General features: G+C 42.6%; 1 protein-coding gene across 8 annotated transcripts in view; it reads right to left on the bottom strand.

Moving 5' to 3' along the window:
• Nucleotides 1–13,242, bottom strand: part of synrg (synergin, gamma) — a 119,175-nt gene extending 105,933 nt beyond the window's left edge. For all 8 annotated transcript variants that reach the window (XM_078224822.1, XM_078224824.1, XM_078224828.1 and 5 more), the window contains exons 1-2: nucleotides 13,143–13,242; nucleotides 2,949–2,989 (exon numbers count right to left, since the gene is read on the bottom strand). In XM_078224822.1, the coding sequence (XP_078080948.1) occupies nucleotides 2,949–2,989; nucleotides 13,143–13,201 (100 nt within the window). In that variant the 5' untranslated portion in view covers nucleotides 13,202–13,242. The remainder of the gene's footprint in view (nucleotides 1–2,948; nucleotides 2,990–13,142) is intronic.
• Nucleotides 13,243–13,568: the final 326 nt, after the last annotated feature.

Here is a 13,568-nt window from a genome sequence, read left to right as displayed (position 1 = left end):
GTGGCTTCAGGCCCACTCCAACATGGTTGACAATTAACTGCCCTCTGAAATGTTCAGTTCAAGGGCAATTAGTGACGGGCAGCAAATGCCAGCTTTGCCAGTGACGCCCACATCGCATGAAAGTAGAAAAAAAAAGTAGCCTCCTTCTATGGCCAAGCTATCGTGATAAATACCTTTCCACATGGGGAAGGGTATAGGGAAGTTTAAACCCTGCTATTAGGGACAGTTTAAGCTAATGTGGCAGGGGGATGGGAACCGATGCAGGAAGTCAGAGGGAAATACTGTGGGGACAGAAACGAAAGGCTGTAAGTGGAAAAGAGAAACCAAAGACAAAAATCAAAAAGGGCCGCAGTACAGAGACTGTGGGGAACTTAGTGAATGGGTCCAGTATGGTTAAGAGAAATAAAACAGAGGGAGAGTGTACAAAACATGACAGGATAGATGTATGAGAAAGCAGGGCAGAAAGCAAGGGAAATCTAGATTAAAGTGCATTTATTTCAATGCAAGAGGTCTGATGGGTAAGGCAGATGAACTCAGGGCATGGATGGGTACATGGGACTGGGATATTAAAGCTATTACTGAACCATGGCTAAGGGAGGGGCAGAGTTGGGAGCTCAATGCTCCACGGTACAGATGCTATAGGAAAGATAGTAAGAGAGGAGGGTGAGATGCATTTTTGATGAGAGAAAACATCACGGCAGTACTGAGAAGGGATATATCCAAGGGTTCGCCCACTGAGTCGCTATGGGTAGAACTAAGAAATAAGAAGGGAGAGATCACTTTGATAGGATTGTACTAGAGGCCCCCAACTAATCAGCAGGAAATGGAGGAGCAAATATGTAAGGAAATTACAGATAGCTCCAAGAAAAATAGGCTGGTAATAGTAGGGGACTTTAACTTTCCCAACATTGACTGGGTCAGCCTGCATTAGGGGCTTGGATGGAGAGAAATTTGTGGAGTGTATTCAGGAGGAATTTCTCATTCAGTATGTGGATGGCCCGACTAGAGAGGGGGCAAAACTTGACCTCCTTTGGGAAATAAGGAGGTGACAGAAATGTCTTTTAAAAAGTATTTAGACAGTTACATGGATAAGATGGGTATAGAGGGATATGGGCCCAACGTGGGCAATTGAGATGAGCTTAATGGTAAAAACTGGGCAGCATGGACAAGTTGGGCCGAAGGGCCCATTTCCATGCTGTAAACCTCTATGACTATGGGTGAACATCCTGATGAAGAGACCAATTCGAATCACATGGACTCATAATTTACAGCAAGGTCGATCTGCTCTGAGCCGAATCGATAGAAACCATCTTCACAAAGACAGTTTCAACATCAAAACAAAATAAATCTGCATTATCCGGGAGCTTTTCTCTCTCCAGCCCATTATGGCATTATGGTTCTATATGAATAACCTCACATACAAAGCTTAAGTAACTGTGATGTTAAGAGCTTGTTGAGAAGAGTTAAAAGAACCACCCAAGTTAAGAGTTAAAGACACCCCAGTTGGTATGAAGTTCAGAGGTAACTATTCTGCTATCTTGGATTCTAGTTATTCCCTCCCCCCACAACTAAGATGCTTGGGTAAGAGTCAGTGCAGATGGGCCGAATAGCCTCCTTTTGCACTGTAGGGATTCTATGATCCCATGAATATGTATTTAACAGAAAAGAATTTGCTGCAATTCAGAGTTAATTATTAGGTTGGTTATGTTAACCTATGAAGAGTTCTGAATACAAATGTTAGATTGCAGTTCAAAGGGGATTCAATCCACGTATGGAAACTGTGGCCAGCTGTGAGCATGAGAAAAGGCTCAAACGTGTACCAACTAGATCTGCCCACACAAAACTTTGAGCCAGGACATTCGCCGAGTGGCAACCAGATTTCCACTCTGCCCCTTTTTACTTACCTTAGTTGGAAGCTACAATATTTCTCACCCAATCTTCTGACATGGATCTTGTCAGAATAGCGCAGTGCAGCAGGTCTTCAGTGCGTGCCAGCAGTGTCAGGGGAAGGGAAGTCTTGCCCCCTCTTTACAGCACTAGCTTCTGTAAGCAGGTAAGCTTAAATGTCCCAGCCACTTTGAGAAGCCAGGGAGAAGATAAGTGTGTAAGGTAAGTGGGCAGGATAGGTCAGGGGTGGTGGATGGTGTCAGTGGAGGGTAGAATGGTCAGTTGGAGGGGGTACGTTGGGGTGGGGAGGGTTTGAAGTGGTTTTAATTCTTCTAATTTTTCCTGAATAACTATTCTGCTGAGTCATCACCATCCAAAGTCTCTGATTTAAATCTTAGTATCAGATGGTTCCCAGCGCTGGGTAGTTGCCCACTGAAGGTTTAAATTTCCTGGGCAACTGCCGTGCAGTCCTTGCATGGGGCTTCCAGAGCGTCCACCAGTGCATCTTCTGGGGTATCGCCAAGACATTAACCAGCCATCCCAGTAGCAATGAGAATCAATCAGACTTTTTTTGCAAGGTTGATGGGATGGGCAGGATGACAGGAATTGAGGAGAGAAAGAACAAAAAGAGGTCTGACTGCTTTGCCCATTTTAGGGTAGGAGGGGAAGAATTAGGATAACTTCATTAGGATAACCACACATTAAATAAAGCACCCAACAGCATCTATGCACTGGACTACTTCAGTTGCTGGATAAATAACAATACAGAAATGGCAAATCAGGGATATCTGGCATGCTCAGAGTGTACTCTTCAGAACATTTACATGCATTTCATTTTTTAAAAATATTTCATGTCTTTTATATGCTAAACCCAACAATTCAAGAACTCATTTGCTGCTTACTACAATTCTGCAAAAGAAACACATGCAAAACCAGGCCACAACAATGAGTGTTTAAAGATTAATGTCAATACATCGATGTAATGAATCACAAATGGTGCAAAAACACAAAGAAAAATAATCAAGATATGCATGGTAGAATTGCAGTATTGCCATACATACCTTGGGGAGGAACTAATCCCCCTGATACTGGGAATATGAAGCTGCAACCAAAGTAAAAGAAAATAAATTAGCAAAACAGATTTTTACTGAGAGTTTAAACTGCTGACGTCCTTGAAACCTATATTCCAATTGGAGGAAAACAACATCTTTATACAAAAGGTTGAAATTCAATAATTTCAATAATTGTTTGTGACAGAGTCCATGAATATTTTAAAAATGGAATGAGATAGGTTTGAAAGGAGAGGAATATTAAAGGATATGGGGAGCTAGCAGGAGGGTGGAATTACATTCAGAGGCGGGAGAAAAACAGCAGAATAGACTTGATCGCCAGAACGGGGTGCAACATTCAATGATTCTATGCCAAGTTATCATTCTGGAAAGTCACTGTGAAGTCTGCTCATTTTGGAGCCGGGTATTCCGTATTCTCCTTTCAAAAATGGAGCCTGTAATCTTGCCCACTTATCTTTCAGTGTTTGTAGAAATTTGATATTCCCCCCCCCCCCCGCACCAAAATATTTCCTTGATGTTACCCCAAAAAGTATTTCCTTAATTATAATGAATAAATTCCAAACAACAAAAAGGAAAATTGGAAATCATTTTTTTTTTTAAAGATGATCAGTTATTGTATGGAGATTTCAGTTACAAGTATTTGATACAACACAAAACTCAATCTTTTAGTTTATTAGATAGCAGTAAGAATTATAGCCTACCGTAAAATGCAACACCTGTGGCAATCTCTAAAAACAGCAGTGATGCATAGATGTCTTGAGCATCTGTACAGTATTGCAGTCAGTAACAAAGCTTTGAATTCACTGAAGTTTTGTTTTACCAAAGGAAACTTTCTACCAGATCACCACGTTGCGAGTTCCTGATCAGTTCCAGACCATTAAAAAGGTGTTGGCAGCACCTCAAGGAAATCCCGTCTGCCCATTAAACATGTGACAAAGACGGGCTACTAAATGAATCGCCTCGCAAGTAATTGTAGCACAATGCTGTCACGGAACTGAGAGCCAACCCCACCTCTCGCTCAACATGGCACTGTGCAGCAACCGATTATTTGTGGACTTACAGAAGGAGAGAAAGGGACCGCAAGAAGAAACTTAGTCAAACCTCGACGCACAAAGCAAAATATTCCCACAACCAAAAGTTTGATGATTCTTCAGAAGGTTAATTAATTAATTCAGGGCTTTAGCATTGCATATTTCCATCTTATAAATAAATACAGGGCCAGACCCCTGTAGTGCAGAAAGAGGTCATTTGGCCCATCGAGTCTGCACTGGCTCTCCAAAAGAGCATTCCACCCAAGTGCTCCTCTCTGCCCTATCCCCGCGCACTTATCATGGCTAATCTACCTAACCTACACATCTTTGGACGGTTGGAGGAAACTGGAACACCCAGAGAAAACCCACACAGACACGGGGAGAATGTGCAAACTCCGCACGGACAGTCACCCAAGGCTGGAATCAAACCCACTCCCTGGCTTTGTGGGGCAGCAATGCTAACCACGGTGCCATCGTGCTGCCCCATCTATTACTTTATACTCCCCAAATATAAAAGTTTCTGACAGAAGGTTTTAAGCACATTTGGTGAGCAGATTTACAACAAGAAAATAGATAGATGTTCATTTGCACTAACTAAACACAGTTTGAAAAATCAGACCTACTGAGTGAGAGCACTGGTTCTGGAAAGAAAATATTAGTGGCAAACACGATGAAGCAGGTTTTTCCACTTAAGGCAGGAACTTATTCTACAGCAGAATATCATTGTGACTCATTACTTGACAATCCAACAGGAAGTCTTAGAGGTAAATTTTTAAGGATAATCAGACATTGAATTTAGTATCGCAAGTGACATGTAAGCAACAAAAAAGTATCAATAGGATTACTCATGCAACATGACTCAGTGCAGCTTTCAGAGTAAATACGTCAGCCCTAGTTCAGAGCGAACACTTTCAACTCTAAGTCACAAGCTTTGGGTTCAAACCCTACTCCAGAGATTTGAGCTCATCATTTTGGCTTTCGCCTTAGTGCAGTACTGACAAGATGCTGCACTGTTGGAGGTGTTATCTTTCAAATGAAATGTAAATCAATGGCTCAGTGTATCCTCTCAGATAGATAAAAAAAATTATTGCAGGAGACATGGAAGGTATCTCAATGTCCAAGCCCACAATTATCCCTCAACATAGAATCCCTACAGTACAGGAGGTGGCCATTCGGCCCATCGGGTCTGCACCGAGAACAATCCCACCCTATCCCCATAACCCCACATATTCCACCCCCCACCCCCCCAAAAACTAGGATCAATTTAGCATGGCCAATCAACCTAACCTGCACATCTTTGGAGTGTGGGAGGAAACCGGAGCACCCGGAGGAAACACGCGCAGACACGGGGAGAATGTGCAAACTCCATACAGACAGTGACCCGAGCTGGGAATCGAATCTGGGTCCCTGGCACCTGAGAGGCAGCACTGCTAACCGCTGTGCCACCCAACATAGAACAGTACAGCACAGGCTAACAACTTCATTCAAACAGACTATTTGGTAATTTATCTCACTACTGTTAACAACACCTTAATGTGTGCACATTGCTTGCTGTGTTTCCCTATTTTACACTTCAAAATTAGTTCACTGGCTTTGATACACTTCGGGACGTTTTGTGTGTGCATGCGACTTTCAGTACTGTAGTTAATGGCTGATTATTACTAAACATCTATCTCTGGGACATGCTTTTGTACTGAGAAGTCCCAAGTGTTACACTGTAGTCTTAGTTGCAATACCACGTTAGGTGTTTTTGCCACTGTTATTTTCCACCTAGAATCAGTGATCTCAGTCAGCAGGTCTGATTCTTCAAACTGCTCATGATGTGGAAATGCCGGCGTTGGACTGGGGTAAACACAGTAAGGAGTCTAACAACACCAGGTTAAAGTCCAACAGGTTTATTTGGTAGCAAACGCCACTAGCTTTCGGAGCGCTGCTCCTTCGTCAGATGGAGTGGAAATCTACTCTCAAACAGGGCACAGAGACACAAAATCAAGTTGCAGAATACTGATTAGAATGCGAATCTTACAACCAACCAGGTCTTAAAGATACAGACAATGTGAGTGGAGGGAGCATTAAGCACAGGTTAAAGAGATGTGTATTGTCTCCAGACAGGACAGCCAGTGAGATTCTGCAAGTCCAGGAGGCAAGCTGTGGGGGTTACTGATAGTGTGACATAAAGCCAACATCCCAGTTTAGGCCGTCCTCATGTGTGCAGAACTTGGCTATCAGTTTCTGCTCAGCGACTCTGCGCTGTCGTGTGTCGTGAAGGCCGCCTTGGAGAATGCTTACCCGAAGATCAGAGGTTGAATGTCCGTGATCGCTGAAGTGCTCCCCCACAGGAAGAGAACAGTCTTGCCTGGTGATTGTCGAGCGGTATTCATTCATCTGTTGCATAGCGTCTGCATGGTTTCCCCAATGTACCATGCCTCGGGACATCCTTTCCTGCAGCGTATCAGGTAGACAACGTTGGCCGAGTTGCAAGAGTAGGTACCGTGTATCTGGTAGATGGTGTTCTCACGTGAGATGATGGCATCCGTGTCGATGATCCGGCACGTCTTGCAGAGATTGCTGTGGCAGGGTTGTGGGGTGTCGTGGTCACTGTTCTCCTGAAGGCTGGGTAGTTTGCTGCGGACAATGGTCTGTTTGAGGTTGTGCGGTTGTTTGAAGGCAAGAAGTGGAGGTGTGGGGATGGCCTTGGCGAGATGTTCGTCTTCATCAATGACATGTTGATGGTATCTCCTCCAGAACATCATCTACCAGGTACACGGTACCTACTCTTGCAACTCGGCCAACGTTGTCTACCTGATACGCTGCAGGAAAGGATGTCCCGAGGCATGGTACATTGGGGAAACCATGCAGACGCTACGACAACGGATGAATGAACTCCGCTCGACAATCACCAGGCAAGACTGTTCTCTTCCTGTGGGGGAGCACTTCAGCGGTCACGGGCATTCAATCTCTGATCTTCGGGTAAGCGCTCTCCAAGGCGGCCTTCACGACAGACGACAGCGCAGAGTCGCTGAGCAGAAACTGATAGCCAAGTTCCGCACACATGAGGACGGCCTAAACCGGGATCTTGGCCTTATGTCACACTATCAGTAACCCCCACAGCTTGCCTCCTGGACTTGCAAAATCTCCCTGGCTGTCCTGTCTGGAGACAATACACATCTCTTTAACCTGTGCTTAATGCTCCCTCCACTCACATTGTCTGTATCTTTAAGACCTGGTTGGCTGTAAGATTCGCATTCTAATCAGTATTCTGCAACTTGATTTTGTGTCTCTGTGCCCTGTTTGAGAGTAGATTTCTACTCCATCTGACGAAGGAGCAGTGCTCCGAAAGCTAGTGGCTTTTGCTACCAAATAAACCTGTTGGACTTTAACCTGGTGTTGTTAGACTCCTTACTGTCTTCAAACTGCGGACAGTGAACAATTCTCCTGAGGTTGTGTTAGTCCACAATAAGTTAGTGTGCCATTGCATACTTTCAAGTCATACACAAAAATCCATGAATTAATATTTTTAAAATTCAGTGAGCCACTGAGTTGTAAGAAGGTAACCCAGCACCACCTTCTCAGGACAGCGAGGAATGGGTAATGAAGACCAGCCTTCTATGACTTGTGGTGGCTGCATATCTTAAGAAATGGTCTAGTAGTTTCAGGATTAGAGGTAGAAAGCCACTCCAAAGATGTGCGGGTTAGGTTGATTGGCCATGGTAAATTGCCCCATAGTGTCAGGGGATTGGCAGGATAAATACGCGGGTTTCGGGGATAGAGCCTGGCTGGGATAGTCGCCATGCAGGCTCGATGAGCCAAATGGCCTCCTTCTGCACTGCAGGGATTCTATGATTCTATGAAGGTGCGCAACTCACCCCACCTCGTCCCACTAAGTACTGTATTTGCAGTAAGTGCTAATTCTAGTGCACTGCCAACATGGTGAACAAATTGGCCATGATGTGGAGTGAGACTTCTTACTGAACAAATTGGCTGCAGGTTCCTACTTGAAGTATTTTATTTGTGCTACTCATGGCTCCCCACCCATCACCACCCCAACATTTTTGTAGTTTGTAGCAATAACTGTTTTCATAAAATGCACCATCACATTGCCTATAATTCTGTCAGGGTAGTCATACTACTCTTCAGACAAGACAACTCATACTAATTTGTCCAAATCACAGTACTATTTATAAAATTTACCTTAATCAAAAGATAGAAAGCAGGTGTATGCAAGCACCCATCCCATTCCCCCACACATCCAAACAATACAGTGAACTCCCACACCCAACACTGAAGCATAAAACAGTACTAAATAGGGAAGAGAAAGACCAGCAACTGAAGGGCTGGAGGGAAAAACGACAAGACCAATAACGCAGACAAGCCATGTGCCCATTATCTTAATGAGAGAGTTGTAAAGAAAAGCCGAGAGTGACAGTCCCTTTGTTTGGCTCACCAGAAAGAGTTCAGGAGAGCAGGTATTTTATCAACCGCAAAGTCTGGAAGTCACAATATCACTGAATTATCATTCCAGCGTCATAGAAAAAGCCATGAAATCTGACTTCGACAAGTCTTATGGAAAGATTTTACAACTCTGGAGAAACACTGAGGTTAATATGTGAATCTCAAGGTTGCAACGTATTCAAAAGATGTAGATGATAAAGGTATCAGAGATCTGCTCGGCATAGTAAAGCTTTAGCTTGTGCCAATAGCCATAAAATAGCTGCCTTGAACATACTTTTTCATACCAAGGGATATTCTACTGAGCAGTTTTATCAAGTATTTCCAATATTCACCCCATTAATTAACTGTAGATTTCTATATAAGTAACTCTTACTGTTATTTTCATCCTGCACTATTTTTTCATATTTGTTTTTGAGGATGTGGACAACATTGGTGAGGCACTAACTTGCTATGGTGGGATTTAAACTCGATCTTGAGATTGCTAGTCCGGTACCATAAGACCAAACTATGGCACCCAGTTTATTTTGCTGCCTTTTTTGTCCAAGAGACGAAGGTCAAAATGTCTTGCACAAATTAGGTCAATATACACAATAGTAATATACCCAGCCTCAATTCTCAACAACTGTAAAACGAGCTCACAACAACAGATCAAAAATGTTCGAGTATCCTTTATACATAAATCCAAAATTCAAACGCATCCAAAAACCACGCTTTTTAAAATCTCATTGAATTTCAGTGTGGGAAGTTTCTGATCTGTGACAGACCATGCCAACAGTACCCGACCTTTAGCACATGGGAAGTCACTGACTTGAGCCAACACGGCCCAAACCGATGATCCTTACTGGTCACAGCCGACCTTTAGCGGGAAGTCTAGTTTGTCTGCACCTGCGAACCCGCTCCTACCAGCAGAATCATAGATGGTGTCACGGGTGGAAACTTATTCCAGGTACCCTGTATTTAATATTCAGTGATTCATCTTCATCTTGCTTTTCTAGCCATTTTATTTACCTTAGACCATAGTGAGCCTATTCTTCGGCCATTGTAATATAAGTAGCCCAGGCCTCCATGCAGTTTCTGAAAACCGCAATTACCTCAAATCTGAAACACAATCAGCCCCAAGGGTTTCAGATAAAAGATACTCGAACTGTGGTGCATAAGTCAGAATTTAAGATTGTATGTACAAAATAAGCCTGAAGCAATTGTTTTAGTTATTTTTTGGTAATCACAGGGACATTACTCAGCATTAAACTCAAGCAGAGATTAAAAATTACTTCTGTCGTTAGTTTAGCTGATGGTACGGATGGGACTGGATATAACATGAGAAAGATTGCATGGGGAACAATTGAATGCCATGGACTGGGATTTAACAAAGTACTAATATAATAGGGATTAATTTCATTGTACATATTTTGTGGGTCTTTGCTGGTTCTTAAATAACACTTAGGATCAATGAGCAGACCTTACTCTCAAACAGTTCACTTTCCTCCACAGATCAAATCACCCACACACATCTTCAAATTGTAATGCAGCTACCTCGTAATGCAATAATTATTTTTAGCCCTCCATGTTTCTTTAAAAGGGTTAAAAGTCAACAGTAGTGAACTCTGGCTGCTCTGAAGATCTCTGCATTTTTACTTGTTCAGCCTCAATTTTAAATGAAGGTCTATTGGAGATGCTCCTTACATGGCTCAAAGCAATACAACAGAACTGTCAGTTCTGCACTAGATCCATGCTGTTGTTGTTCATTCTCTGAAAAGGTCGAAACCAAAAAGAAAACTCCCAGTACAGTTCTCACTGTGTAGCCTGGGGGGACAGTGTAAATAAGTGGGAGGGATGTTCTCCCCACAATTCTTCATCTAGCACGTTAATAATCCCAGCACTTCAATCTAGGAAAGCCCAATAAAGGGACATTTTTCAATACTCAAATTCCAATAACCCAATACAGCTCTCACATGTTTCCTTGCAAACTGAGTACAGCAAGTAAAGTCTAAATGTGACAAATTTAACACAAAATGCCATATAATCCTTACTTTATTTAATATGCCACAGTGCTCAATATAATTGGTTTTGGGAACCAAATAAAAACTGATAGTTTTGATTCATATAGTTTCACATTACAGTCAATAATAAATTAGAGATGCTTTGGTGGATGTACTTAAACATAGGGTGACACAGTGGTTAGCACTGCTGCCTCTCAGCACCAGGGACCTGGGTTCGATTCCAGCCTTGGGTGACTGTCTGTGTGGAGTTTGCACATTCTTCCCATGTCTACATGGGCTTCTTCCAGGTGCTCCAGTTTCCTCCCACAGTCTAAAGATATGTGGGTTAGGTGGATTAGCCATGGTAAATGCGTGGGGTTATAGGAATAGAGCGGGTGAGGTGGGCCTGAGTGAGATGCTCTTTTAGAGAGTCTGTGCAGACTCAATGGACTGAATGGCCTCCTTCGGCAGTGTCAGGATTCGATGGAAAATAACCATGGGATGTTAAATACAATGAGGAAATGGAGAAAATGTTCAACAACTTCTTTAATCCAGAAATCATCAACCTTGGTGTCAAAGGCTTTTTAAAATTAAACTAGTACAATTCATTCACCTGAATCAAAAGTCTAGCCAATTACACATGGAAACATATTGACAAAGAGGAACAGGGAAGGAGGAGGAGAAATGAAGTCTTCCACCGTGGCAATCTTTCATCTTTGACATCTACTATATCAGCTCAGCATTCCCATTTGCTGGAAAGAGGTGGGCATTCCTAAAAGGCATGATCACAGCCCCAAACATCTTGACATTACTGCATCAACCCAAAATGGTTGGCAGCTCAAAATGGCCAAATTATCTCAGCTTACAAATTCTTGGCTTTTTTGTTACTTTCTTTATGCATCCACTCGTGCAATGAAATGCAACAGAGAACACATGACAGAGATCATTAAGCCAACACCAAAATCAAACACTCTTTTCATCCCAGGAATGCACAAAATTAAAAAGTAGATGCTGCCAAACCTGCTGAACATTAAAAATATAGATCATATCCACACGCACACTCATTCACTCACTGGGGAGATAATCAAGCAATTTCAAAGCCGGTTTATCCCCCTCACCCTTTTCCTGGCAAACTCCACAAATTGCAAAGATCACTGGAGTTATATTAAGTGAGCGTGTGAATACTTTTACTGCCAGACTACACATAGCTGTCAATCGTTTTAATAAATGGGGTTGGACAACTCAAATTTTGTTAGATCGCGTTCGTGCAAGCAACTTCCACCTAAATTAGTAATGCCGGATGAAAAGAGATAGGGTGGGATGAAAGATACATGAAGCACGAGCTGCTTCTGGAACATCAATTATTCAGTGTACGGCGAATCAGCTTCCCGTTTAGTTCAGGGAGCAGAAGAACTCCAGGCAGCTTGAAAAGAAGGGATCCTACACCTCCTTCTATTCAGCCTCTTTTGCATGTGTCTGGTTATAAACACACATTAAAGTGGGAAAGGAAGGAACGAAACATGAAGTTTATTGTAAAATTGTTTATGGGGGTGATTATTTATTTAAGAAAAAAATAGCTGAATCAAAAAAAATCAAGGTAAATTAAAAGACCAGATGGATAGAAATGAGAGTAATCTGTTTGTTGGGAATGCATTCTAAGGGAGGGGGTAAATATTTATTGTGTGTATGTGTGTGTATGTGCGTGGGGGGGGGGGGGGGGGGGGGGCGGGGTGTAGGGTTATAGACACAACATTAAAGTGGGAGGGGAAAGAATGAAACATGAAGTTCAATGTAAAATTATCAGAAGGTGGGGGGAGGAAGAATACATATTTTTAAAAAGAGTTGATTCAAAATCAAGGTAAATTAAAAGACCAGATGGATAGAAATAAGAGCTTTCCAGTTATATAGAGCGCATACTGAGAGCGGGGAAAAAAACAAAACATGAAGTTTAATTTTAAATTGTTTGGGGGAGATTATTTATTTTCAAGAAAGCAGCTGAATCAAAATCAAAGTAAATTAGAAGACCAGATGGATAGAAAGACGAGTTTTCTGGTTACACAGAGCACATTCTAAGGGAGGGGAGAGAATGAAATGTGAAGTTTGATGTAAAATTGTTTGGGGGGGGATTATTTATTTAAATAAACAGCTGAATCAAAATTAAGATAAATTAAAAGACCAGATGGATAGAAATGAAAGTTTTCTGGTTGTATGGAGTGCGTTCTGAGGGAGGGGAAAGAATGGAGTTTAATGTAAAATTGTTTGGAGGGATTATTTATTTTTTAGAAAGCAGCTGAATCAAAATCAAGGTAAATTGGAAGACCAGATGGATAGAAATCAGAGATTTCTGGCTGTATGGAGTGCATTCTGAGGGAGGGGAAAGAATGGAGTTTAATGTAAAATTGTCTGGGGAGTATTATTTATTTTTTTAAAAACAGCTGAATCAAAATCAAGGTACATTGGAAGACCAGATGGATAGAAATCAGAGATTTCTGGTTGCATGGAGTGCATCCTGAGGGGGTAAATATTTATTTCTATGTGTGTGTCCTGGTCAGTGACCCAGACTAACCCCCATTTCCCCATCACCAGCATCTTAAAGGCAGACAGGCGGCCACCGGCTCAGTGATGAAGCTGAACCGCCCGCCGACACCATTATAATCCATCATCGGATATAATTTATTATTACTGATAAAAACACACAGAGAGCGATTCACTGTCCGGCTTACCTGCCGTTACCGCCGCTGCTGCTATTGCCGCCGCCGCCTGAGCCCGGTCGCAGCGCCATCTTGATTCGGCTCCTTGTCAACCGGCAACTACTTCCGGGTCTCCCCTCCTCAGAGGTCACCGCCCAGTCAGTCACCTGTCAGAAGCTGTATCAATTCCACTGAGTCAGCCCCATTGCAACATGTCCCATTGCAACATGCCCCAAGCACTTGGCAAGTGCCCCCACTCAGTTTTTCTCATTTTATTTATTTTTTGGGAGGTGGGGAAATAGAGGATCTGCTGTTTCCCCTTTCCACCATTCTGCCCCACCATGTTTTCCATTCAGTCTCATCTGAATTATGAAATAGAAATTGCTGGAAAATCTCAGCAGGTCTGACAGCATCTGCGGAGAGAGAATAGAGCCAACGTTTCGAGTCTGGGTGACCCTT

This window comes from Mustelus asterias, chromosome 12 (genome assembly GCF_964213995.1).
Source record: "Mustelus asterias chromosome 12, sMusAst1.hap1.1, whole genome shotgun sequence".
In the NCBI taxonomy this organism is placed as follows: domain Eukaryota; kingdom Metazoa; phylum Chordata; class Chondrichthyes; order Carcharhiniformes; family Triakidae; genus Mustelus; species Mustelus asterias.
The sequence above is the reverse complement of the archived record's forward strand: the minus strand, read 5'-3'. Positions and strand labels throughout refer to the sequence as shown.